The following is a 27083-nucleotide window of genomic DNA, read 5'->3' on the forward strand; positions in this document are numbered from 1 at the left end:
ACATGATTGAGATTCCTCTGCGTCTGCGTTGTCTGCATCTGAACTAGAGCTGGCAGAGGAGAGAGCAGCAGCTGATTAGCGGCAGCGCTGCTAAAATGCATCAAGTTGTTGTGGCCAGACGTGTGACGTCGCGCTGGCAGAGCCGGAGGAGGCGTAGAACAACAGGATGATTCCTCTCCTCCCCCTCGCTCTTCCTCTTCCTCTGTCTCCATCTCTATTTCTATCGGCTCTTCCTTATTCTGTCTTTGCAATTGCCTTTGCTGCTGCATGACCTCGTTTGTCTGCGGTTTCTTGTTCTTGGGCAATGCCAAGGCTGCGCTGCCACCGCCATTCAGCGAAAGCGAACGCGCAAAAGAACTTTTGAAATAGCGGCACGGCATCTGGAAATCAAAGTCTGGCGGCGACGCCAACTGCGGCTGCGCTGCCTGCTGCATGACTTTAACCGTTTTCTCTTGTCGTTTCTGCGCTTGTTTCTCAAAGGAATTTACAATCTTTCCTTCACCTTTTCCGCACTTGTTTTCTAGTTTCCTTCTCCTTCTCTCTTTAGGTCTGCTCAGAGTGGCATTGTTGATGTTTTTCTCATTGCCTTTGCTGCTTTAGCTTTAAGCTTGGATTAGTGCATTTGTTCCATTCCAGCACACACAACACACACACTTTCACTACACTTTATTCTTTTTTGACACTCTACGAATTCTTCCAAATCAAATGTAATGGAAATCAATTGCACTCACAGTCAAACAATTACAATGTATAAAATTCTTTAAACCACGAGCGCAACTCGCTGTGCACTTCCGATCACGTCCGAAAAAGTTAAAAAACAACAAAGCTGCGCGGGAATACAAGTAGTCGCGTAAAAAAATATGTGGACCGGCAACCAGTGTGACCGGGGAATTATCGATCAAATATACCGCACAACCCTCAACAATATACCAAAATATACCTTCTCATTTCGAAAGTTAACCGAAAATATACCAGTTTCTTAAATAATATTCGTCGATTGTGAAGTTATATTCGATATTACAAGCTCAAATCGTTGTCATTTTTGAATTTCTGAAACAGTTTTAAAATTCCAATTGGAAACCTCTATCTAAACCACCAATTAACAATGGGACAAAATTTGCAATTGAAAGAGGGAACCCCTTATCCTCAGCCATGTTTTCAATATGTCTAGCCTTTATTCAAAGGCTTGCTTAGCTTTTTTATTCCCCCGAAGATCTGGAACTCTCTAAAACGACGAACCAAGTTGAAAATTCTTATTGTAATACTACGACTCATTTTTGCGCTTCAAGTATGGGCACGTAACAGCGCTGTTAACTGCTGCGCAGAAAGCTTTGCTGTTGTGTGTACGGTGGGACCATATTTTTCTAAATGTGGCAGAGGTTTACCGCCATCGTTTTACCAAGCTGCTGCTTGGCGCCACTGTGCCCTTTATTACACAGCCTGTGACGATATACATTACATACATGTGTGTCTTTGACATGATCGCGTAGAAGACTTGACTTAAAAATGATGTAAATACATAAATGCGAATAAAAACCAAAAATGTACATTTATACTCACATACATTTTTGAAAAAATATAAAGAGGAAAGGTGTCAATACAAAATCGTCTCTACACTATAGCTTTCATAAATCATTCATTTTTGAAAAGAAAGGGTATACACACTTTGCTGATGTCCCGAAAAAGACGCCCGATAGACCTCCCTTACAACACTATTCGTATTAGAACTAATAATATCACTTGACTTATCTAAATTTGTCATTTGTCTGCACAGTGGAGGTGGTATCAGCGTTCATTTCAATTCCAGACCTCCCCACTCTTGGTGCTCCGCAGTAAAGTAATCCCCAAAACAAATTCCCTTACTTAACGCGGTATCTAAATGGGCGGACGACAGCTTGCCAATCAAGTTGATTTTGGGGCCTGCGCCTTTATCTTAGTAGAGTAATTCCCTTTTGACACCCACTGTACTTGAGATTTTGCCATAGACTGAAAATCCTTTTGCAATTTGACCCGATGGATACTCAAAATAGAATTATCCATTAGTCATCAGAAGCCGACGTCAGCACATGTCTACATAGTGCAGAGGGGGGATTGGGGTTTCTATCTAATATAGATTTCTATTTTTGTGGCCCACTGTTCCTCTGTGCGCATGCCTGGTCGTCTCACCATTACATAAGCTTATATAACGGAGCAGTAGGCGAGAGCGGGATGGCTAGCAGGCACTTGGCAAACATTCATATGCGCTCCGATTCTCTCTCGTTCGCTCTCAGCCGACCGGCCGTCCCCCACTCCACCCCCCTCTACGTTCCAGCCAACGACGTCAGCCGACCACGTGATGCGTTTTCGCCGGCTGCAGAAGCTCGAGAGAGCAGCGCTGTGGATCTTGCCAGCTCTCTTGTTTTGATTTCCAATTTACAACTGTTTCTTCCATCGATTCTATGGCTATGTTCCGGCTCTCTCGCCCCCGCAACGGCAGTTGGGAATATTCAGTGAGAGCGCCATGTTGGGATTAGAGCGTATATTATCAAGAGTCAGCCGCAACAGCGTCGGCGAGGGACGGGAGACCATTATGGATTTATCAATTCGCGGTGAGTGCCGTTGCTCCTCTCTCACTCCCCTCTTTAAACCCAACGACCAAATGCTCATCCCATTCATATTCTGCCCACAGAAAGTACAGCAAAAAGAACAAGTGAAACAGAAAGAAACACGTGCAATTTCCCAATACAAAGTGTGTTTGTGCGGGTGTCTGATTTTGTTTACTCTACCTCTCTCACTCACTCGTATTCCCATAGCCTCTCTTGATTACATTTTGCGAGAGAAGAGATTGTGTGGTGAGCGCGGTTTTGTGTGCGTGTATTTTTGCGCGGTTTAAGCAATCGCCCCCGTCCCCACAAAACCCCCCGTAGGGTGGGTTCCAGGCAACATGTGACAAATTATTTGATTTTGCTTTTCTGATTGTTGGAAATTGGCTTCCCCCTTTCGTTGGTTATTCGTTGGTTGGCGGCGGGGTCTCTGGCAAACAGCGGCTAATATAAATATGCCCAATTGGTGAAAGAGAGGAAGAGTGTTTGTTCGATTCGGAATTGTTACAGTGCGGCTTGGTACAGAGGAATTCTAATATTTACGGATGTTTCTGCATTATTTGTCACAAAAGGTTTCCTTGACAGAGTGCCCACTATACTGCAATTAATAATTCATAAATAACACAAAATGCTGTCGGTAATTAGCTCGCTCCAGATGCCGATGCATACATTCATACAAATGTATGTATGTAGGTATCTATGTATATATTTTAAGGTCCCAGTCCTCCAATACCCTATCCACCCTCTCCTAAGCTTTTCCCGTGAGATAAACCGGTATTTACACAGTCCGACCACCTGAGATCGATATGCATAGAGCAATGGGGCTAGAGAGTACACCCAAAGCTGACCCCATTGGATCGACGGTCGGCTTTTATGGCCTTTGATATCAGACTAATCAAATGCTAGGGAGGAAATACGATAAAACCTTCCAAACTCCTTGGGTTGCCATGACGGACTGCTGTCCGCATTTGTGAAATAGAAAACCGGAATATAAACGACGACGTCGCCTTCTATAATCAACTGCACTGTCATCATGGTCGCTGTCGCCGTTGGAGGTGTTATCAAGAGCGGAGCAGGCAGCGACGACGACGAGGTTACCAGGCGACTATAAATATTTACCCTTATGATATAGTTGCGCATAAAAAAATGAGTTGTGTGGCTGAGAATGTTGATGAAGGGAAGACGAATTTAATTATAAACTTTTATGTCAATCACACACAGAAACTGCTCGTACCATTCATCATTCACGTTTACAAAATAGGTTCTTTTAAACCCCACACTATGAATAATGAAAAGCCCCACTTAAGTCCCCACTGTAACAGCAAAAGCTCAGAGAGCGCTTCTCTCTCTCTCTCTCTCTCTCGCTCGCTCGGTGTGGCTCTCGCAATCTGATCACATGGTCAGGTCGGGGGCTGGATCCGATCGTTCCATTCACTTTATTTCACCTGATAAGATCGCGACGCACGCTTCGCCGCATGGAAAATTTGTGGGGAATGCAAAAAAAAAAAAACAAGAATACTAAACATGCAGCATGACAAGACCTGATCTGTGGAAGTATTATCATCTTTGAGTAGCATTAATCTATTCCGAAATTCGGGTCACTCGAACACGCGACTCCCCTTCAAGCCTTGGCACGCGCCTTGTCTGGGGACGTTTTGGAAATTTTCTGAGCGATTCTCTGAGTCAGGCGTTTTTTTTCGGGTCTTTTTCTACGGTCAGTCATTTACTTGGACTCTAAGTGGCGTGATGATGTCGAATGTTTTGAGATTGGCGGCGTGGCGCGGGTACAGTAGTCCCCCTTTTGCTTATGGTGCTCAAGTGCTTAGTGACGGAGGGGAGTTCCAGTTGGATTAAATAAATGATTGCTCATAAAACCATGCTTAAGGGCGTGTTCATTCTCTATGATGGCGGGGGGTTTCGATTGCTCAGTGAAGGGGTTTCAAAAGCCTCCGCTTGACCACAGAATGATTGAAAATTCTCAGTAAAATGACAACTGAATCATGGGAATTACACGATAAGCTTCAAATAATCATAAAACTCAGCACAAATCTACTGAAGTCCTCTTTAGAAGAGCTCTCCGTCGTCTACTGTTTATACATTTATTTTCCAATTTCCAATGACCATTCTCCTTCCCCATCCTTTTCCATCATCGGTTGGTATTACGACAGTCTGCAATAACAGAAATCTAAACCAAATGCACTTACAGCAACCCAATTCAAATTGCGATGCGAAATGAGTTTTGTGGGGGAGTGCGGAGTAGTGGCTTGAACTGAAATGTGGGAGAAGTTGTGGAGGGAATGGAGGGGCGAGGCGACGCTACGCACCACCGCTTAATATTTATTCTACACGTGTTGAACGAAGACAGAACGACCCGACCCCATCGATTTGATCGTTCATTGCCACGAAAACGAGGCTTCAGACAAGAGCGCGATAGAGCTTGCGTTTTAAAGAGAACATACAGACAATACATATGGACATGTGAGTGTAGATAAAACAGAAGGTAAGGCAAGCTGCTCTCTTTGGGTTCCCTAGATCATTTGCTCACGAAAGGCTCTACCTACTGTTTATTGTACCTTGAGGGAGACTTATGCGACAGACAGATACGGGCGGCGCTTCAATTAAAAGGCGCCATATAAAGCATGTACATACATACTGCAAAAACGGTAGATTTTTACTACGGATGCCTCTCGCATACAAAATGGCAAGCAATCAATTTGCAACAATGACGATAAAAGCAGCCACCGGACAGGCCGCAAAACTATATGTATATTGGGCCACCCAACACAGAGAGAAATGTCAGTAGCAACAAAAACTTAATGAAAACGTCCAATAAGCCAGAAAGCTTTTATTTATGACAGAAATCGTGACGAATGTGCGTGAGGCTGTTCTGTTCATGCGTCTGTGTGAAGAGGGCAGAAAAATATACAGAATAAACGGAAATTATATTGGCCATAAAATTTCGCACTAAAAATAAAATGCAGAAACTAAAAATTTGCTAAGCAAAAATATTAACAATTGTCGGTCGGGAAGAATTAGGCAATAGAGTGTAGCGCAGGGAAGTGATGTGGGGCAAGACTTGCCAAACATAATTTACACATTTCCATATCACGACACGACGCAGACAAGGCCAAGCTCAGAAAGAGAGGGCAGAGCATAGACACCAGCAGAATGAGAGCAAGAGCGGAATTAATAACAGGTTCAGCTGCAAAGCAAATAGGCACAGTGGGACAAAGCAGATTGATTGAGCAAAATGAAAGTAATTGCTATGCGGGTCGATTCCGGATATTACGATATCTTCAATTTAAATTGATCTATCAAATGATTGAAGCACGCTCTTATAATTACTTTTCCACCACAGACCGACCCACATGTGTGCCTCACCATCCCATTCCACTGTACTTCTGAGTGAGCGAAAGAGAACGCCGGGCCCTAGTTTAACTGAAAACCGCGTGGAGGAGCAACGGTGTTGTTGTTCTTGCAGTTGGAGGTGGAGTTGCGAGCGCCTCTCTTGACTCAGACTATCTCTCAATCTCTCTGGTTTTGTTTTGTACACTCACTGTTTTTGTGGTCGGCTGCTGCTGCTCCAGCATCGAGTGTCAACAAATAATGAAAAATGTACCACTTGAGAGCCACTGCCAAGGCAAGGTCTGTTTATTTGGGGGGGTAAGGAATTCTTGCACTTGACTCTTGCATATACTATCCACTTGATAAGCAGCCCCTTGCCTCTTTTGCTTTTTGTGTCCTCAAAAAACATGACAAATATCGAGAGGCCAGTTCTTGGTAAAGATTTACCTTTATTAATATACCTTGGCCAGCTGCTGCCTCCCCATCTCTGTCTATTTTTCATTTGATGGATGGCAGGACCAATGACACAAAAGGGAAAGGCTGAGTGCGTGTCTTTGCCATGGTCTGTGTGTGAAAGGTGAGTTTGTGACGCCGACAGTGGCAGGGATTTGTTATTTTAGGGGAAAACTCAATGAAGTGACACTTGTCACCAGAGGGAAGGGGCTGGGAAAGGGGCTATGCCATTTTCGGGTTCTCATTTACGCCCCCAACCGACTACGGCTCGCACAGATCAATCACCAGACCTTAGCCCAAGCCTTACTCCACTCGCCCCCAGGCCACGAAACCCTCTCGAACCTATACCCATGTAATGCTGCGTTAATTGACATTTGCCTCAGCGCACTGCCGCTGCCGCTGCTGCTGCGTCAACGCTGCCTGACAGTAAATTGAAAAATTGCTAGGATTTCTCAAGCCAAACATAAGTGTAAAATATTTTAGACAATTACAAACAACAAAAAGCAATCAAATGAGTGAGATATATGTACATATGTATACGTAAATACATGTATCCCCCGCCACATCTCCTTCCATTGCAAATATCTTTGTTTATTTGTTCTTTTGGTTTTGGCAAAAATAAATGAAACTTTTACGAAAAATGTTTGCGGTTCAAGGTGAAATGTATGGTGAGAGTGTATAAATAATTTATGCGGCCATAGTTCTATCGTATCTATGTACATATATGTACACTGTGTCAGTATACCCTTCGAAACACGCGCCAATGTCTGAAGCAAACGTCACACGCAAAATTTTAATTGAATTTACATACATACATACATACATACATACATACATACATCGCCCCCCACCCCATTTCACTATTGAAGGGAAGGCGAAGATTGGGAAGAGCAAGAGGAATGGGTAGAAAATAGAGAAATATTTCTGTGCCTAAACCGATTCTCATATCTTTCTGTCACTAGATAAGACGACTTTAACGAAAGAAGGGAAGCAAAAACTAATTCAATTAACAGTTTGCCCAATAAAAACGGTAAGCGATTGCCCAATCGAATGACCACGGGGCACCCCACGGGTGGGGGTTCGGTGCAGGGTGGAAGGAAAAGGTTCAATGAAATGGTGTTCAAGATTGAGTTGGAAATCGTGGAATTTCTTGTTCTCCTAGTTGGCTCTTTCTTACGCTGTTCGGCAAATTTGCACCCACGGTATACTCCTTGGCCCTGTCGTCTCTCTCTCCATTGTTTCACCGGCTCCTTCGGGTGCGTTGAGGAGTGCGTGTGCTTCCACTTAAGGCATTTCCGGCCCTGCACCTGCACCACTGTTTCCCCCCTGACACTGACAGCTTATAAATGATCATGCGTGGGTTGTAGGTAAGCCCAACAGATGGAGTGAGAGTAGAGTGGTGCATGTTTACTTTTCTTTTGTTGCTGCCGTCACGTGCTCTCTCTATCCGTCTTTTCTTTTGGCATTGACGCTTTTCCGAGCTTTTCTTTCCTCTCTACCCGCTGTCGCTGCCGCCACTGCTGGAGGTGGGCCGCTGAAAAAAGGAACTAACCCAGAAAACGTCTCTTGGATTTCTCAGAGACACTTTATAAATCGTTTTACATACCAGAAATGAGAGATGACCCAAAGGAACACTTCTTTGAAGTAGTGTCACGTGGTATGGGGAAAATTCTGCGGCAAGATTTATAAGTTTCAGCATTCAGAGATCTCATATAAGTAGATATTTGTATGCCACTATATTTACTGCCACCTGCTGCCGTTTCTTGTGCCATCAACCCTCTGCCTTGCAAATGGAGGCTAAAAATTCAATTCTCATCATAACTAATTCTAATCATCAGACTCGGTGTGTATCCGTGCATCTCTAGAAATCTATTCAAGCGGACAAATCTACGAATCAGCAATCATTGCATATGCTATTCCCCACACCTGCCCCTCTTCAGATCCCTTACCCCATCCGCCCTCACTGTACCTCCACAGCTTCGAAAAATGTGCTAACAAAAGGAAAAACTTGAGAGATACAAAATATTCTCGTAGTTTGGTGTTATTAATTCATTTGCGTGTTGCTAATGAATTACCACAGCAGCAAAGTGTATCCATCAGATTTTGTGTCTGCTGTGGAAAGAGTACTGACTGTGTATCCAGCTGGTGCACGTTAGCTGGTAGATAGTGATCCACTTAGACATTTGAGAGATTCAAGATCACCTTAGTTGACTTACAAAAGGAACATCTAGAGGTCTCCGTCATGAAGTCCCACTAGATAAAGATCTAAGTCCCTCTCCCGTTACAGCTCCAATCCTACTTCTCCCTTATTTGAAGATCAACAAAGAGCACACGTACTAATTCCGTCATTCATTTGTACGTTAATTTGTACAACTTGTCGTCGTTGGCGGTTGTCGGTTGTCGGTTGTCCGTTTTTCGTTTCGTTTTGTTTCGTATAAATGTGCGAGATTTCAAATAGAGCAACATTTAGTTCAGTTCAGATCTTTCAGAGATCTCTGTGTGCGAGTACATATGCATGTAAATATTTATGTATGTACATATATGCAGGCTGATAATGGGTAATCTCCGTCTGTGGATGTGTCTGTGTCTGTGTCTGTGTGTGAGACAAATTAGAGAAACAAACAGAGGGAGGGGGAGGGGAGGCGGTACAAAAGAACGCTCTAGTAGTTGATCCCACAGATCGCTAGACACGAGCACGAAGATCACTCACAAGACTGTGTTAATTTCCACTAATTAAACGCATTTCAATTCTCGCTTTTCTTTAATCCAACAAATCCTACTCCAAAAAGCTAAAAAACCCCTCGACTTGATGGGCTCTCAAGGCTGGATGCTTGGTGATCTATTTTGAAGATAAGAAATAAATGTACAATAATGTTTCTTGGCTGGCCGCTTCTTTCGGCTTTCGGGTCAGATGTTTGCCTACTGATATGCGTGCAATGCGTGCTCTGATGGTTGTCCCCCCCGCGATAAGGTGTGCGACAATATTTGCCAGCAGCAGTACTTAAGAGACCTCCGTCTGAAAAACTGAAAGAAACCCACGAAAATCCATTCGAAATGCGGCCTGCCAAAGCAAATACATTTTCGTTTTAGGCGCTGCAGATACACATGGATATATGGGTACGATATGTATATAGAGATTCATAAATATGTATGTACATATGTATCTGAAGAGAGCGAGGTGTTTGTAGCCAGTTCCTTGACAGTCGTGACATGTCGTCGTGATGGGCGGGCGGGGCGGTACCACATTGTTGGAACTACTCGTATTTTTGGGATTTCTGCCTCGAAAATTCAGAATTCAATTTCAGAATTCCTCTTCAAAATGCTTTCCAACCCAAACACTACACCCCTCCACACCTACACACTTTGAGATACTTTCTTGCTTTGTCTTGCCTGCTTTTGTTGCATCTACCGGAAGGGGGTTAGCCGGGGGTCAAACCCATCTGCCAAAGTTGCGTCGCCTCTCGCTCGGCTCATTTATAATTTATGGCGCTTGAACACGTTTCGGTTTGCCCAGAGGAACAGAGAACTCTGCTTCGAATGGGAATGACGTTTCCGCCATCATATAGCCAGTCGAAAAGTACATCCATCTATCTGCCTAATACATCTTTATCCTCAGAAACATACATACATAAAATGTATATATTGTTTGTAGATATTTCTGTATAGTTTTCAGATATTCTCGCATTGAAGGCAGTGGTGCTCCTCTCCTGTCGTCGTTTCGTTTCCTAGCTCTTCATGTCACATGATGACAGGCGACACTTTTTCGGGGGTGTTCGTTCTGTTTCTTTCCCAGAAATTGAGTCTTTGGGTTCCTTCTACCCTATATACACAAGAACATACTACGTATTTCGTGTTCTGCATCTGTATTTTCTCTGGCATATACCATGAGCCCTGAATCACCATCTCACAAATGACCAAAATAGTACGTATTGGGCCTGTCTGTACGTTCAGATTTGGTTAAACTATTTTAATTTGCTTTGTAGTTTCAGTTGATCTGAAGGTTACATTGTGGAAGCAGCTCTTAGTTCATTGGGACCAGGGTGGGGTCTGTCTGGATTATAATGGGGGAGATCACACAATGTCTTGATCAGGGCCATTGCAAAGATCATTCGATTATTTATAATATTAGCTCCTTCAGTGACCTTACTGATAAATTAATGGTTTTGTGCCTATCGATATTTATCTTGAACATGTTTGATGTACAGTCACATTGCTATTACTAAAGCTATTCTCCCAAAAGTGTCTCTAGCTGTGTGAATTCTGAAGAAATTGCAATAAAAAGTATTAAAATTCGTTACGGAGTTGATTATATTTGCATTATTTTGTTTACTCAGGCATCAATGGGATGAGGATTGGGGAATTGGTCTTATCACTTTTCGTGTTTTGGCCCTCATTTACAGACATTACAGAATTTCAAGGCGCTCTAATTGCTGCCACACCTTACCCCCCATTCATTGTCCATGGGCATTGCAGCCAAGTTCTCGTTTCTCTCGTGATGATGATTCTCTATGCGAGTTTCTCCGAATGTTTATTTATACAAATTACAGCCAAGAAAAATGGGCAAAAAAATACACAAATAAACAAAAATTTCCACACATTAAAAAGGTTTTCATAGAGCTCTGAAATCCACTCACGTGAGCGCTGCTGCGGTCAGCGTTGGCGTCGGCGTCGACGTGCAAATACATTTTAGAAATGATATTAGAAAAAAAAACAAAAATAAAAATCAACCGAAATAGTGAAAAATAAAGAAACGTAGATAAATCAGAGAAGGAAGGAGAGAGATGGAAACGTAAAAACATTGAAATGAACGCTAGTTGCCGCAGTGCCAAACACAGGCAAGAGATACAGATACAGATACAGATACAGATACGGGAGGGATACAGATACAACTATAAACGTCAGCGTTTCTGTTCCATTGACGTAATAGCCAAGCCACCAACAAAAACAAAAAACTTTTGCATGAGTAAAAAATAAATACAACAAAAAAAGAGCCGACCGGCGATCATCTCGGAGAGAGGGCGAGAGCGCAAGCGTTTTGCTGAGAGAGACCGCGAATATCAGACTGAACTTTGAGACGCAGTGGAAAATGCCAAATGATCTTTGTGTGTGTGCGCATGCATTAGAAGGCAATTAGAAGTATGCAAGAGAGAGAGAGAGAGAGACTTCACTTAAGCTTAACTCAAAGCTCCCTTCTTGTTTTGTAGTTTTTGTTGTTGGCTTTAGTTAGATGCGCGCGCCATGCGACAAAAAGTTTTGCCACACTCAATGCCCCTCCATCAAGAGAGGGCGCGTGAGAGTGTCGGCCCAGAGACAGAGAGAGGGAGAGAGCAAAACAGCACATGGTTCTAAGCTGTCGCCGTTTATCTCAAATACGAGCATTGCCGCCGCCGCGTATCCGTGTATTTGTGTATCTGTGAGTCTGCCCTTAGCTCTGTGTTTGCGTTCTCTCTCTCTCTCTCTCTTCGCCTTGGCGGCATCGCCATCAGGCAGCAGCGGTAGCGGCAGTGGCAGCGGCAGCGGCGTGTTTCTACACTTTGCAATGAGCGCGTGTGCCAGTCAGAGTTAGTTGAACATTCAGCGCCGTCTAAAGGCAAATTAATTACAATTACAACTCAACAAACAAAAAATATCAAAAAATTGTTAAAATTCAAAATTGAAGCCACAAAGCGTGCCGTGCCCCACAAATAAAATTGAAGGAACATTTTATATTCTCCGCCAAGAATAAAAGCTTATCCGCCAACAAAAAGCACGTGTGAGCTGTAAAAGTAAGGAAAACCAAAGTAAAACACAAAGTACGAAAATAAAAATAAAAGAAAGAGGCAACAAAAAATTAGCCTGACAACCAAAAAAGCTACAAAACGAACGACACGACACGACGCGCGTGTTTCTGTCAAGGTGTGTGTGTGTGTGTGTGTGTGTGTGTGTGTGCGGTGTGTGCGGTGTATCTGTGTGCGTGTATGTGAGTTTCATAGTGCAAAAAGCAAAGTAAAAAACAAACAGAAACAACAATCAGCTGACTTGTGCGCACTCTCTCTCTCTGTCTCTGAAAAGTGCATTCATTTCGTTGAAACTGCAACGGAAGCTCCTCTCGCTCGCTCTCTCTCTCTCTCTCTCGCTCTCTCTCTCTTTGTCATTTGTGTAGACTTTTGGCAGTGCTCTCCATGCTTCCGCATCCTCTTCGACCTTTCGAACTTCGAAAATGGGGAGCAGAAGCAGCGGTGGCGCTTGTCACATGCGCGCTCAGTCGATAGGAGCAGAGGCAGCAGCGACAGCTACAGAAGCAGAAGCAGCAGCAGCAGCAGCAGCCACACGATAGAGACACCCACAACGAGCAAGCGACACGAAGCTGTCGGACACTAGTCGAGCGTTCGTTGAGATACAAACATACTTCCACGGGAGAGCCCACGGATACGCCGCGCGTTCAAGAAAACCGTAACACAACCAACAGAACCGTAAACTGTAAACCGTTGACCGTTAACCGTTAACCGTAATTCCCAAAAGCAATTACAGTTATTCAAATAATTTTTGCGAAATATTTAAGCAAAAATTACAACTACTGCCGCCCTCAATTCACCCCCCCCCCGAGCGTGTCTGTGTCTTGTAACTGTTGTTGTGGTTGTGCGTGCTTATACGTGTGCGTGCGTCCGTGTGTGCTAGTGTGTTAAGTGTGTGAGTGCGAGGAGCTGTCAACATTTTCCATCGATTTTCCCTGTCGTGCGGTCGTCGTTCGTAGTTCGTTTCCAACGCTCGGCGCTCTCTTTCACACTCTCTCCCTGTCTCTCGCTCTCTCTCTCTCTATCTGGGGCGCTGCCATCCTGCCTGATCAACACCCACGACATCACCCACTCCCCTCCAGGCTGACGCTCCACCACAGTCAATGCTCTGATTCTAACTCTGACTCTGCCTCCATCTTAATCGCACGCCGGGCGATCCAGTGAAGAGCGTGTGCGGGTTAGCGGTTAGACTTCAAGTCTATTCAAATGCCATATTAGTGCTTTATAACTGTACAATAGGATATATATCGACTACACAGATACACACACACACACACACACACACACCAGAAATCAAAGAAAGCAACAGCAGCAGCAGCAGCAGCAAGGGAGAACTCTACAACAGAAAAGCAATTGATTTTATTTTAGTGCCGCCGCTAAAAAAATAACAGCAACATCATTCAAGCAGCAGAGCAGCAGCGTTAAACGTTTTTCGAAACTGAAAATTGTCAACAATAAAACACACAAAAAAAAAGCCACGGAAAAACGAAGGAAAATCGGCCCAAAGGAAATAAAACGCAGAGCGAAACGCATTCGGCATTCGGCAAAAGCAACAGCAGCAGCAGCAGCAGCAGCAGCAGCAGCAGCAGGAGCGAACGAGGGAAGGCTACAAAAATAGCTTAATTAGCCAATGAAACAACAAATTCAATTAAACAAAAGATAAAAACAGCAACAACAACAACAACAACAACAGCAAACACAAAACTCAACTAAAAAGTAACCAAAAAGTCAGCAAAAAGCAGAAACCTCTATTCTCCCCTATTGAAACGGAAAATAGAATAAAACAAAAAATATATATAGAAAAACCACAGCCAAGCTATAGAAATAATCGAAAATTCTTGTTGTACTCGCAAATGTTGTTATTAAAAGGAAGTTAAAATAGTTTTACATAGTTTAAAAAGCAAAAAGTTAAAGAGCGTATAAATTGTTGAATGAATTCGCGGTGCCTTTATTTATAGCCAGCATATAGAAGCAAAGTCTTAACAACAAATCAAGTAACATACACACATACATATATCTATATAGAGAAGTTGATATATGCATACAAATATATATTAAATAATATAGACGAAGCAATAAATCGTAACGGAAACGTGCAATATTTTCAAAGGTTTAATTAAATTAATTTTCAATTGTGATTCAAAGTAAAACAAAAGAAAGCCAACAAATTAACAAGTAACTAAACTAAACTAAGCAAACAAATCAAAATATCAATACAAAGCGAAACGAAACGAAACGAAACGAAACAGCAAGAAACGTGAGAAACAAAATCTGTTTTACTATAATTAACATAATTGTTATTGTTGTGAGATTGTAAATTAATTGATACTCGAAATACTGTTACACAAAATAATAATAAAAAAAAAACACACACACACACAAGAGAAAACAAGAACAGACCCGCAAGGAGACACTTTTTTTGGTTCGTGTATAATCACAAAATTTCGGAAATTTGTATGAAAAAATGAGCGACAGGGAGCGATCGTCCCCAACACTGATCGAAACTGGTTTAAAAAACTTAATTGGCGGCCGTGATGGTAATTATCCTCTGATCAGCGGCATAAATGGTAAGTTTCAATGAAAATATTAAAAGAAAGAAATTCAACAGAGTAATGAAACAAACTCTGATAGATACGTTGAGTAGTAATAAAGTTTCTCTCCCCCTTGAACAATACTATAAATAATACCTAATACCTAAAAGTACTCTTTCAAGGCTTCCAGTACTCCTCCAAGTGCTGGCAATCTGTTTCCACTTGAAAGCTGCCCAAAAATGCGAAGCACATAAAAATAAAATTCGAACAAAAAGTTGAACCATAAAAAAGGAATTATTCTTTGATTGGGGGGGTTCAGACTAGTGCATGACCGGAAATATGCAAAATTCTGTACACAGGCAGGAGCAGCAGATTTAGACACGTTCCAAGTTAATGGCACAATAATTTTTTTAGTATAAAATGCAAACATTTTTCACGCCTCTCCCATTCCCACAAGACAACGTAAATCAATGGAATGGAGCGGGGTGTCGTCTGGGGAATTTAGGAACATTTGGAGGTAATGACCAATTTAAGGGAGCGATTTCAGGGCTTAGAGGACTGTAACTAGCAGTTCTGGTAGATGCGACGGACAGTATCAAAGTCAGAATCAGAATTGATAAGGTTATTAGCCTCCACAGAGGCAGAAGCCAAGGGCGAGGCGGAACACTGCCAGAACTGAGGGTTGTCACAAGGTTAAACTGTGGCATATGGTCATCTGAGAGTACGAGAGCACGAGAGTATCTATCTGTCATCGGCAGTGGGGTGTGGATGTGTGGATGTGTAGGTCGGAGGTCATTGAAACACATTGAACGAGAGTTGACCCGCCCCACTCCCCAGAAACCTGTTCACCCAGTGCCACTCTTGATCAGAACCGAACCGGGTTATCAGTGCCTAAACCCATTGCCACACCAAGCGATGTAATCGGAATGCCATGTGCGAGTAGTACGAGTGTTTTTGAATTGCTAATCCAACAAGTAAATGGGAATGGATGAATACAGTAATTATAGTAAACATTTATAATATTTACCTTCAGCATTACCCAGCGCCTGGCTGGGGAAGGGCTCTGGGCTGTCGTTTATCTTTGCTTTTAAATCAATTTTCCATCCATTTTTCACAGCACTTTCAATTCCAATTTATATCTTTCTTCCAAGCAATTACACAGCAATTTTCCTTACTGTCTTGGTTTGTGGATGCTCCCACACCCTTCCCATCTCTTTGAAAAGACATATGCATAAGAAAAGAAATTGGACTTGACCAGCATATGGCTTCAAAAAGAAACAACCGAGAACCCCCAGAATGTTGTACATCTCTGAGGCGGAGGGAGGCAGAGAAAAATGTTCAATTGGGAAAGCATTTTCATTTTCTGTTCCCCTAGCCCCTTCCCAGCCATAAGGGTCTGCCCGGTCTGCTGTCTGCTGTCTGCAACGTAACCAGAAATCAATAGCATAAAAGCAGAACGAGAAAATGCCATTAAAAAGTGTCATAATCGGTCAGCATAATGAAAAGTATTCGCCTACAGTGCCTGCCATTCGTACAGTGCCCACCCACCACGCTCTGAAGTCGCTTTCCATAAATCAATATGCGGAAACCCTTGGCGGGAAAGGCAGCTCCTCCACGTTTCTTCTGAATTTATTGTAGCATAATTTTTTGAGGTTTTCTTCTGGGTTAATACTTTCGTAGTTTAGTTCCCCTGTCGTTCAATGGGTCTCCGTCGTGTCGTTGTGTGCCAACAACCAGGGAGAGAGAAGAGGGAGAGAACAGGCTGATAAGCCCATCGCTGATAAGAGGGAGGGGTGTCTAATGCCGGAGGGGAGGGTCAAATCATGCGATAAGCCCCATAGCCCGCCGCCCCACAACTGAAACTAGGAAAATCTTACATTGATAAGATTGGAAGAGTTCTCTAGAAGAGAACGTCTGCGTCTGCGTCTGCGGCTGAAATCACACTTGACTTGGCAGGGCAGGCTGCCACACATAAATTCCTCGAGTGTAACCACCATAAGCCGGAAAGAGAGAAGAGGGAGCGAGGACCACGAAACACTGGCCGCGAGTGTCGTGTTCTGTCGAGTACAAAGCTCAAAACTTGATTAAGTTTATTTGATAAGCAAACGCATTTGATTTGTATCTGGCAATCCACTAAGAGGAAAGGCAGAAAGGCGCATAGACTAAAAGAGAGAGAGAGAGAGGAGAGACAGATTATGAGAGAGAGGAGGTACAAAGATCGCCGATGAGTCGCTGTTAAAAATGTTTATGAGGAAAGTCATTCAGTGGACGGAACCAAAAGTCCAAGTCAAATGAAACGCAGGTCCACACCGAGTCCAAGGCAAAACAATGAATGAAATTTTGTGGATGTGAAATTATAGTATTTAGAGGGGACCAGCTGATGATTCCTTAGCCATTGAGTGGAATTATTATTCAATTGTTATGTGTACAAAAGGCTGTCATTATTTTCTCTGCTATAAATTGAAGAACAATTCGTTGGATTGCTGTTAATTCGAGAAACTAATTAGTGAAAAAAAACCGTGAAAACCGCACTTATGTTACCATCAACAGACAATCTTCCACGATGTATGAAAGTTTGTCAACTTGAAAGTGCAATTGAAGTGCGAATAAATGATGTTGGGTGGAAAACTAAAATGCCATCTCCCCTCCTACACTCTGTCTCCATCACAGGCGGGGGGGGGGGGGGCGGGGACTGATGTGCAATTATATTTTATTTGATTTGCATGTCAATGTTGCATAAAACGAAGCGCCAGTGCCGGCATTTGGCATAAATAAATGACAGGCAGCTCTAGAGCTCGAGCGAATTGCTGTGTTGTTTGCCCGAGTAAACAAGACAGGGAGAGGAATCGAGTGGAACTATCTTCTATATGCACACTCCTGTGTGTGTGTACGAGTACTTCTCCTCCTATCTGGCTGTACGTAGTATTGATTGCGAATTGGCCTGCTAATCATTAATCTACAATATTTTGCAATGACATAATACTGTGGCAAGCGTGTGGGGCGCCAACTGAAGTGGATGGGTAATGCATATTTGTGCATACATAAACAATCCTTTACATTAGTGCATTGATAAGCCTTTGTGTTGATTGCTGCGCACCAAAACTTTAGCTGCCATGGGTCTTGTTGGATTCATTGACTTTCTTCGGGGCAATTAAAACTTTTAATTGAAAAATCTGCCTGCCCGAGAGAAGCATTTGCCTTGGGCAATATTTCTGTGTTCATTTTCATAACTAAGCGAGTGAGGGAAAAGTGTGAAAAGCTCACACAAAAGTGAATGCAAAGTGTGAAAAATATTTTCATAAATAGTGTATTTTCACAGAGGGTAGGGGAGGGGAGGGGAGGGGAGGGTGGAAATGCATTTGAAGAAGAAACTAAACTGAGCAAAAGAAAACGTTGGCGTGTGAGAAATTTGTCATGCCACGCAGCAGCTGGTGGTCATTTTTTGTTGTGTTTTTGTTTGAAAGGGGCTCGAGAATCTCCCCAAAAACTCAAATTGCGGTCACAACAATTTCTTTCGGGGGGGGGGGGGGATTCTATTTTAAACAAAAGATATAACTATATGTAAACGTACATACTATGTATGTACATACATCTTTAGCTGTGCTATGCCAAAACTGAATTTTCAGCTTGCTTTAAGTTTCGCGCTACTCCAGCTCCAAATGTCAGACACTTTGTTTAATCAATTTTTGCTGAGTTTGGGCTTTAAAAAGTTATGGGGAATATTTGCTGGCATTTAGCCATGCACACACACACACACACACACACATAGATACACATACATGTATGTGTGTGTGCCCAGCAAGGACGTCGTTACCTGGAAATTCAAGTAAGGAATACGGCAGCAGTAGGGAAAAAGCGAAAAATAAGGAAAAACGAATCAAATTAAGGTTAAATACCACACACACACACACACACACACACACACACACATACATATATACCATACCAACACATTGAAAGTTAAATCCGAAACCAAACAAACAACATTAATAACAAAATCCATAAATGAAATAATGTTGCTCCTTCATTTGTTTGCTTGATGACGTCAAAAAGAACTGAAAAGGGAATGAGGAAACCGGAAAAAGGGAAACGGAAATGGAAATGGCAACTTTAGAGCAAAAGTAAAGAATACAGAAATAAAAGACAGGCAAATAAATACAAAGTTCGCCAAATGCCTAAAAAAAATTGACTACGAGAATACAAATCGGGAAGTGTCCCCCCCTTTGTAATGGCCAAAAACCTCCTGGCACACAAAAGACACACAGACCTACACATATGTACGACAGAGTAACCACCCCCCGCCGTACCGCCATGCACAGATTTTTACTGTGGAATGTACAGCTCTCACACCCCACACAATGCTGCCACAGCAAACCTGCCCCTCCACAGAGCCGTGCCTGAGCGTCGTCGTGGCTCGGACTGAACATGTGTTGGTCGTAAACAGGAAGCAGCAGAGGCAGCCCAAGCCGAAGCAGCTAGGGCTCCGCCACAATACGAGCAACGAAGAATGTTGTGCCGAAATCCCCCCGTGGTGCCAAGACTCTACTCTGCTCGTTCGCTTGTAGCATGTTGCAAATGTCAAAGTAGCAAAACCCGGAAATTCGAAGGACATGCTCGACACACGACGCCCACACAGGCAGAATCAGAAAGAGCGAGAGCGGCATTGAAAATGTCTCCAAAAGAGAGAGACATGCGCAGCTCGGATCTCTCTCTGTCGCTTCAAGTTTTGGTTTTTGTTTTCGTTTTCGTTTTTGTGCCTGGCTTTGCTTTTGGCCTGCAATTGTTATTGTCTTTTATGAGCCGGTAATACTAGGCTAGCTCTCTCTCTCTCTTTCTCCTTCTCCCTGTCCCGCTCTCTGTATGTTTCCTCTTGGGCCAAATGTAAGTCAAACTTAAGCAACTTAAGCCAAGTTAGTGCTCCGTCTCTCAGGTTTCTCGTTTCTCGCAGAGAGCTTTGCCTCCGTCTCTCCACATCTAATTCCCGCTTTCCGTCAACCTCCGTCTGTTGACGGCAAAAAGCGTGCTTGAATTATTAACCCAAAGTGCGGTTGCTTCGATTAGTTTTTGGCTCAATCACGAGTTTCAAATGTCAGTCATAATGCTGTTGGCTTTTTAGCGGCTCATCAGGCGGACGGAGCCACGAGGTAGAGATGATGAAATTATGGACACACATGGCGTATCCGCACTGTGGTCTTAGGCGGCTAAAAGCTTTTAATCTGCAAGGGAAAACGATGTAAACAAGAAGCAAGCCATTTCAAGGTTACTGCTGCCAATCCCTGTACCAATCGGCACATGAGCACAATCTCTGCTCAATCATACGCACTGTTGCCATACCCGCCTCTGCCTCTGCCTCTGGGCTTAGAATTTGACAAATTACATTCTAGAGAGAGAGAGAGAGATTCATCATTCCGCTATCATTCGTAATTAGTTCCCCTCTAGTAGTCAATATTTACCCCAACTTTTCGTACAACATTCGCGAATGATTATAATCAGATTTTCCCATCTGCTGACGTAGTTGTTCAGGCACTCGGTCGGATCATGTGCTAAGCAATAAAAATAAGGCACAAGCAATTGCGAGGGGGGAAAGTGCACAGAGTACAGCATATATTTTTTAACTAAAATCCCTAGCCAAGGATAATATTGAATGGGAATTGCTGAAACGAGTAATTGCAGCCCCACTCCATTCCCCTTCCCAGCGGCCAGCCACTAGAAATACATTTGCTTAATTTACCTTTTAAAATTTGCTTCATTCTCGAAATGAAAATATTTTTGGAAAATCTCTTGATGTGTATTTTTGGGTGCTTGTTTGCGCTTCAATTAGTGCTCGACCGCTGACGCAATTATCAATTGTTTTTCCTATTGGAAAGAGCTCATTTTGAATGAGTTTTCCCGCGAACATAGTCGCCTATTTATACACGTTTTGGACATTCCTTTGGGCCGTCTTTTTTGATGTTGCCAACCCGTGGTAGATAAGCCATTCGGCTGGTGGCCTTGCCAGCAAAGAAAAAAAGAAAACTGCTACGAAAGTGCCAAAAATTCAGTTTCAAAGACTCGAAATTGATTGCAATCGAATGGGGCTTTCACTGATAGCACAACAGGAAGGTGCAAAAGTGCAGGGTGCTTTGCTCTTAAGCATGTTCCGATAATTCTTATCAGTATTTTGTCTGGAATTGTGGCACAAATTGCATTGTAATTGCCTCCTTTATGGCTTCTGCTGTTCCAGGAATCACCTAAGAGCTCTTTCCCTAGCTATTTATGTATGTGGATCCAGCAAATACCTTGAGCAGTGCCCAGTTCTTAGATTAACTTGGCTAATCAGAGGTTTCCGCATGGGCCAACTGCCATAGTGCACGATATCTGGCCCCACGATATCGGTTTCGTTTATAACTTTTCTGTTTATCTTTCACTCAAAAGGTTTCCCCTATCTATCCCCTATGCCCGATATATTTCAAACTTTGCACATCGATCTTCATAATCAGACCTCCTTGAGCTTACATTTTGTTTGTTTTCTTTGGCTCATTTGTCAAAAAAGCGGAGCCGTCTTTTGTTGTACAAACAATTTGTGTGTCTCGTCTACCCTTTAAATATAAACAGTGTCCACCATCGTCAGTATTTGTATCTGTATCTGTATCTGTATCTGTATCTGTATCTACAGACAGGCTTTATCACTATATGTACATGTTGGACGATAAATCAAAGTGCAAAAACTGCAATATTTATCAGAGACTCGGCAACTGAAACCACTTTTGCGGAGAGTTTATTTTCCAATTGAGAGCGATTTGCGTATAAACAAAAGATTATGGGTTTCATGGGCACAAATTAGTACAAAAAAGCCGAAAAGCGAAGAGCGAAATAAGCATTTCTGCTCAATAAAATATGATTATGGACAGACAGAGGAGCACAGAAGGAAGAGCAGGCTACTCGCAGAATTGTGGCCCTATCAGACAGGAAATACCAAATGTATGTACACGCGTGTCTACAAAATACATTTTGGCTCAATTTGCCATGAAAACTGTTTGTTTGTTGTCTTTGTAAAGGTATTCTCAACAGGAGAAAGTTCAGGAAATGGTTCAATACTTAAGTGAAACATTTTCAGATAGATATTTTAGAGGTTAAGTGTTTGAGTGTTTGAATTGGTAGATCCTTCGCTGTCTTGAAAAGGTACGCTGTGAAGGATTTGTTGTGCTTTTTCCCTCTTTCTTTCCTACTCGCACAAAAACCTTTCCCAGTTTTAATTTGTTGGCTTGTCAAACTGCAATCGCCAAGCCCCGATTGTCCTCATTTTGTTCCTTCAATCAAGTTTTCAATACAAAATTGTAGCGCAGGAGAATGATAGAGAGAGAGAGAGAGAGAGAGAGAGAGATGGAGGGCTAGAGGAGAAACGCATCAAAAATTGATTAGTTTATAACGAAGGCAAATTGAGGTTTAATTTGTTTCGAGTCGGGGGCCTGGGTCCCACAGACAGTGTGCGCTCTGTGCGTGACTGCTGTATCAATATGTCTGCCACTGTACATTGTCTAAAAGGTCACATAAGAAGGAGAGGCGGGGGTAAGAATGGTCATGACTGCACTGAGAGTCAGGTCATAGCCACAATTTGCTGGCCATTAAGCCACAAACATAACTCATGGCTCATGGCTCATGCCAATTTGGGGTTGTCTATAAAATATTGAGAGTACCCCCCGCTAGAATGCATGTCTGTGGTTCCCCTCTTCTCTCTGTTTTCTCTCTCTCTCTTTGTTTTGGGTCATTATATTAGTTGGCTTTCGTTTTGTGGCTCTTTCTTTATTCCTTGTTGTTGGCTCTGCAATTAGTTTGGCTTGCATTCGTTTGACATTTTACCGTGCCCGTGCCCGTGCCCGTGCCAGTGGCAACCCCCTACAGAACCGATAGTTGTCTTCCTCTTGCGACAATATCTCGTGCACTCGCTTTTGTCAAATGACATTTCTATTTCTTCGAGTCACTCAGCCACACACATTGGTGGACTTGTGCAAGTATATTAGTGTGTTGCCAGGACGGACCCCCTTGCCCCTTGCCCCTTGCATAGTCTGCCACTAATGTGGCGTACGTTTTTTGGCCAACACTTTATCAAGATGGCAGACGCCTTGGCTCCCAGCCAGCCAGCCAGCCAGCCAGCCAGCAAAAGTGCACACAAAAGTACAACATTTTGTACCTACCACGAAATTGGTGGTGGTACACCTTGAGTTGGGAGGATTCGCGAGTCCAAGGGGGGAGTGGAGTTTTTTGAAATTTGTAAACAGTTTTTGGGAATGGAAATGTGAGAGCTTTTTACCGTTAATATGCCACCCACTTGCCCCCCTCTGCACCCCTCCCTGCACAGCTACAGATGAGTCATTTCTTTCTTCCTCTATTTTCCATTTTCCATTTTGCGTTTGATTTTCTTGTTGTATTTTGCTTTTGTTAACAAATTTGTTTTCCTTTTTGGAATTATTTATCTTGGCGCAATTTTTCGCTTCCCGCAGGGCAAGGGGAGAAGCAGGGTGCGGCCGAGGGTGGAAGCTCTTAAGCATTTTCTGAGGGTATCAAGGGGTTCGCTGCGACAACATGTGCCATTTGTCATGCAACCTTCACGAACATTTAGACGTCATTCATGTCCCATCCTCATTTCTGTTCCCTCCTTGTATCTGTGTGTGTTTTCCTTGCGTTGCTACTTATGCCGTCTATTATCTTTGCGTGCTATTCATTTGGGAAACCGAAATCGAGTTAAATATTTGGTTCTTGGCTTCTTGGTTGTTGATTGCCGGAAAGGTCTTCCATCGTTCCCCTGTTAATGGTTCTTGCTGGCCTTCTACTTCTGGTTCTGGTTCTGGTTCTGGTTCGAGGGGCCATAAAACTTTTCGACTGCTGCCCCCGTGAAGGACGTTTGATAAGATTGCCCTAACAGCAGCAGCAGAGTTGAAACATTATTTGCCGCTGGAATTCAAGTTTTATGCGGAATAAACTTTTATGGAAAAGGAAAATATAAACTTTTAAGGACAGAGCTTGGACATGGACAGCAAAAAGCTGGAATTACCGCCTGCATTATGGGCGGAAAAGCTCCGTAAATACTCAAAAGAATATTCAAAAATTGAAATCTTTAATTCACATAAAAACATAAATCAGTGCGTGACGCAGATTGGGCCCTGACTAATGTCTATATGGTGGCGGTAGTTGTCTACATCTTGAGCTAATCCGCCATCAAAAATATATGTCAGCAGCAGAACCCCCAAATAAATTCCATTTCTCGAAGAAACAGCCACAGAAACGAACACAAAGAAAGTCCACAAAAATGCATGAAAAATGTATGAAAAATGTATGAAAATTAAATGAATATAAATGTGAAAATTCCAATAGGAAAATTAGTCAAATAATAAAAAACATTCACTCTCGACTGCAATAAAAGTGAGAAAAGATTCCGCTGTGGGTCGCGACTCGCGAGTGTTTATTTTGATTGTCTTGATTACAGTCATCAGTCGGATCGTTCGGGAACTGGGGGCAGACAGACAGAGAGCCACACAGGTTGATTACAGCATAGATACAGATACACATTCCATACAGATGTACAGATGCTATAGCTATAGATACGAGCGATATGGACATTATACAATACCAGAGACTGCTGCTCTGCTGGCATGGGGCCAATAAATTAGGCTGTGAAAATAGTAATAATAATAACAACAGATACACCCATGGACTCGGTTGATTCTGTGGGCATAGTGTGCTAGTAACTGGAAAGTGCAAGTGCTAAATGACAAACATAATTATAGGAGACGATATTTTGAACAAAAATCATCAATCCACCCAAAGCTCTACGGCTAGTGGTTACAAATACTGAATGTATTTCATTTATTGGGTGGGCAGTCCAATGGGATATCGGCAGGGGGATCGTAAATAAATCCTATGACCGTCGAGTGGCCATCGTCTGGCTACTCAACGGTCTTGTATGGGTTGCTCTGGGGATGCCATAAAGCATTTTTTATTTCGGTTATATATAATAGTATTATTATATATATTTAAGTGATTGATTTGGCTTTTGGCGTAATCAGTGACTTATTTATGGGAGCAGCGACAAGAACTACCACGGACTATAGAATGATATGGCGCTAGGACTCCGATCAGTATTTTCTGTTGGATTTCCCTGATCTGTTCGACAATGATGAATGTTCATTCTGTCTGTCGAATGTAACACCTCCTCCGTCTGTAATGTTCGTTATGTTTGTCCAGTCAGCCGCCCAGTCGCTCGGACCATTGTGTGTCCAGTTGCCATACGATTGCTCAGATTAAAGTGTCACGAATGCTGTTCCATGCTCTCTTCTCTCATTCTCGCATCTTTCCATAGTTCCCTCTTGTTGTCAATTTGCGTTTATTAGATGCACACGCGGCACTGCCGAGGCTTGAGCCATGGATACCTGAGCAGAGGTGTGGCTCGGAGGGGCATCTAGGTCCCAGCTGGCGGGACGAGAGCAGCAGCAACAGCACTTGAGAGCACCAAAGCGTGCTCAACTATGTCCTAACACAACGGCCACACCTGTGCCTCTCTTACCCTCCCAACTGTACAGTGCACACACTCCCCTCCACCGCTAAACCTCGCCTACGGCTGCTCCAGCCACACATGCTTTTTATTCAATTAACACAACGAGCAGAGGCGCAAAGCCAGCCAGCCCAGCCCGGAGGAGAGACATGCATTAATTTGAGCCAAGCTGCTTTGGCAGCTGCCAAAAAATTGACTTCATTTGTTGAGCCAACAAAGCGGAGAGCTCTTCTCCAAGTAGGGACACGCACAACGAGACTGTACCCCCGAAGAGGGGATGGCCGTTAACTAGCCAAACAAATGGGAATAAAGAGCATAAAGAGACTATCAACCAGCAATATTTCAAGCAATAATTCGATCTGATGGCATTATTTCCTTGGCAAGCCAATCCCTTCTGCGTTTATGCACTTTAGATGGGGAGAGTGGGGATGATCAGTGGCCAGTCGGACATGACCTAAGTGCCTTTCTCAGGTCAGAGTTTCTGGCGCCTCTTGGTGGCCGCAACAGCCGCAGCCTATCAAAAAGAGAGATGCAAACGCATTCGCATTCGGCATTCGGCAAGTGGCAAGTGGCAAGTGGCACTAAAAAAAGGAAACGAAACGACGAAGCCGCAAATTGAAAGAGCTGCAAAGAAGAAACAACAATTTGCATAAGAGACTGCGAAACGGTTTGCATTTGATGAAAGTCGATGCGAGAGGCGTCTCTCGGGGCTGTTGGGTCTGTGGGTCTGCGGGTCTGCGGGGTGGCCACACTCAATTCATTGAAAAGAGGGCAGGAAATAAAGGAAAAACACTACGGACAGAAAAACACTTAAAGCGGCAACGAGAACTGCGACAATGTTGGACACAGAATAAAAAGTGGGCAAGCAGATGGGGCAACAAAAGGGAAAACGTTGAAATGGAAATGCAGCCAGCCACCTCCCACTCAGCCACCGCTCTGCTGCCGCTTCATGTGGCTGCTTCATTAAAATTTGGTTTCATTTCAATTAAGTTGCGGTTTCCTGCGCTTGGCCAACAAGTGCCGGTGGAAAATCAAAGCAATTGTTTGGTTAGCACATAAAAAGGAGCAGGACAAATCCAGGCGAAAGAGTGGAGTGGGAAAGTAGATCAAGTGGATGAGGAGGAGCCCTATCCGAAGAGAGAAAACTTTGCAGAGGAATTCTATTAGTTTTGTACCATTGAAAACTGACTTTAATGGGGGGAATCCTTGGCCATTAAAACGTTCCGTTTCAGCTAATTGTCTGCACGATTAATTTCCAGTTGGGTAAATCATCAAACGATTTCCCCCCATTCGGTTTATGGGTGTGTAAAAAACAAATGCGAATACAAAACATTTCGCTGTAGCCCACCCACTCGCGCAGATCCGTTTGCTCATCCACCTGCTTCGAACTCGGCGAGAATTCACTGAAAACTGAGCAGAACTGAACAATAAATGTATATGTACATATACATATGTGATTATGTATGTATATGTACGTACATTACTCTGAGAATGGAGGCGGTGATGTCTGCTGCCAGTCGAGATGGATGTGTGGCTGGCAAAAACGTATTTAAGACTTTTCCCAAATTCCTGCCAAAACGAGAGATGCAAAATGGAAAATAGAATATTCAGTTTGGCCTTTGATCAAAGATGAAAATGCAGTCTAGGGGCTGCTGTGGTAAACGGCCAAACGGGGAAACGTAGCGTTTATCTCTCGTAGGTATTTGCACACTTAATGAGTCAATAAAAGTGTTGGCTGCACATTTTCCGACACCTAAATCAATAAAAACATTTTTCTTTTTTCGTTCATTCTTTCTCTAGAGTTTCGAAATGTCATTTTAATTTGTTCTCTATTTTTAAATGTTTTTTTTTTTGCTAATTGAAGGTGCTT

At 43.1% G+C, this 27083-nt stretch overlaps 2 protein-coding genes and 1 long non-coding RNA gene across 5 annotated transcripts in view; 2 read left to right on the forward strand and 1 right to left on the reverse strand.

The window, feature by feature from the left end:
• Positions 1-864, reverse strand: part of LOC117589270 (G-box-binding factor) — a 23178-nt gene extending 22314 nt beyond the window's left edge. Inside the window, exon 1 of the mRNA XM_034281059.1 lies at positions 1-864. The gene's annotated coding sequence lies outside the window, so the exon portion shown is untranslated.
• Positions 865-2485: 1621 nt separating this feature from the next.
• LOC117589317 (hepatic leukemia factor) overlaps positions 2486-27083 on the forward strand; it is a 78403-nt gene continuing 53805 nt past the window's right edge. For 2 of the 3 annotated variants that reach the window (XM_034281132.1, XM_034281135.1), the window contains exons 1-2: positions 12813-12832; positions 14548-14721. In XM_034281132.1, the coding sequence (XP_034137023.1) occupies positions 14619-14721 (103 nt within the window). In that variant the 5' untranslated portion in view covers positions 12813-12832; positions 14548-14618. Of the gene's footprint in view, positions 2589-12812; positions 12833-14547; positions 14722-27083 lie in introns of those variants that run through there. The other variant, XM_034281133.1, reaches the window with a different exon arrangement.
• On the forward strand, positions 11670-13609 carry LOC117589318. Its single transcript, XR_004574206.1, has 2 exons — positions 11670-12172; positions 13523-13609. It is a non-coding gene; the product is annotated as an uncharacterized LOC117589318 (long non-coding RNA).

This window comes from Drosophila guanche, unplaced genomic scaffold (genome assembly GCF_900245975.1).
Source record: "Drosophila guanche unplaced genomic scaffold, DGUA_6, whole genome shotgun sequence".
Classification (NCBI taxonomy): domain Eukaryota; kingdom Metazoa; phylum Arthropoda; class Insecta; order Diptera; family Drosophilidae; genus Drosophila; species Drosophila guanche.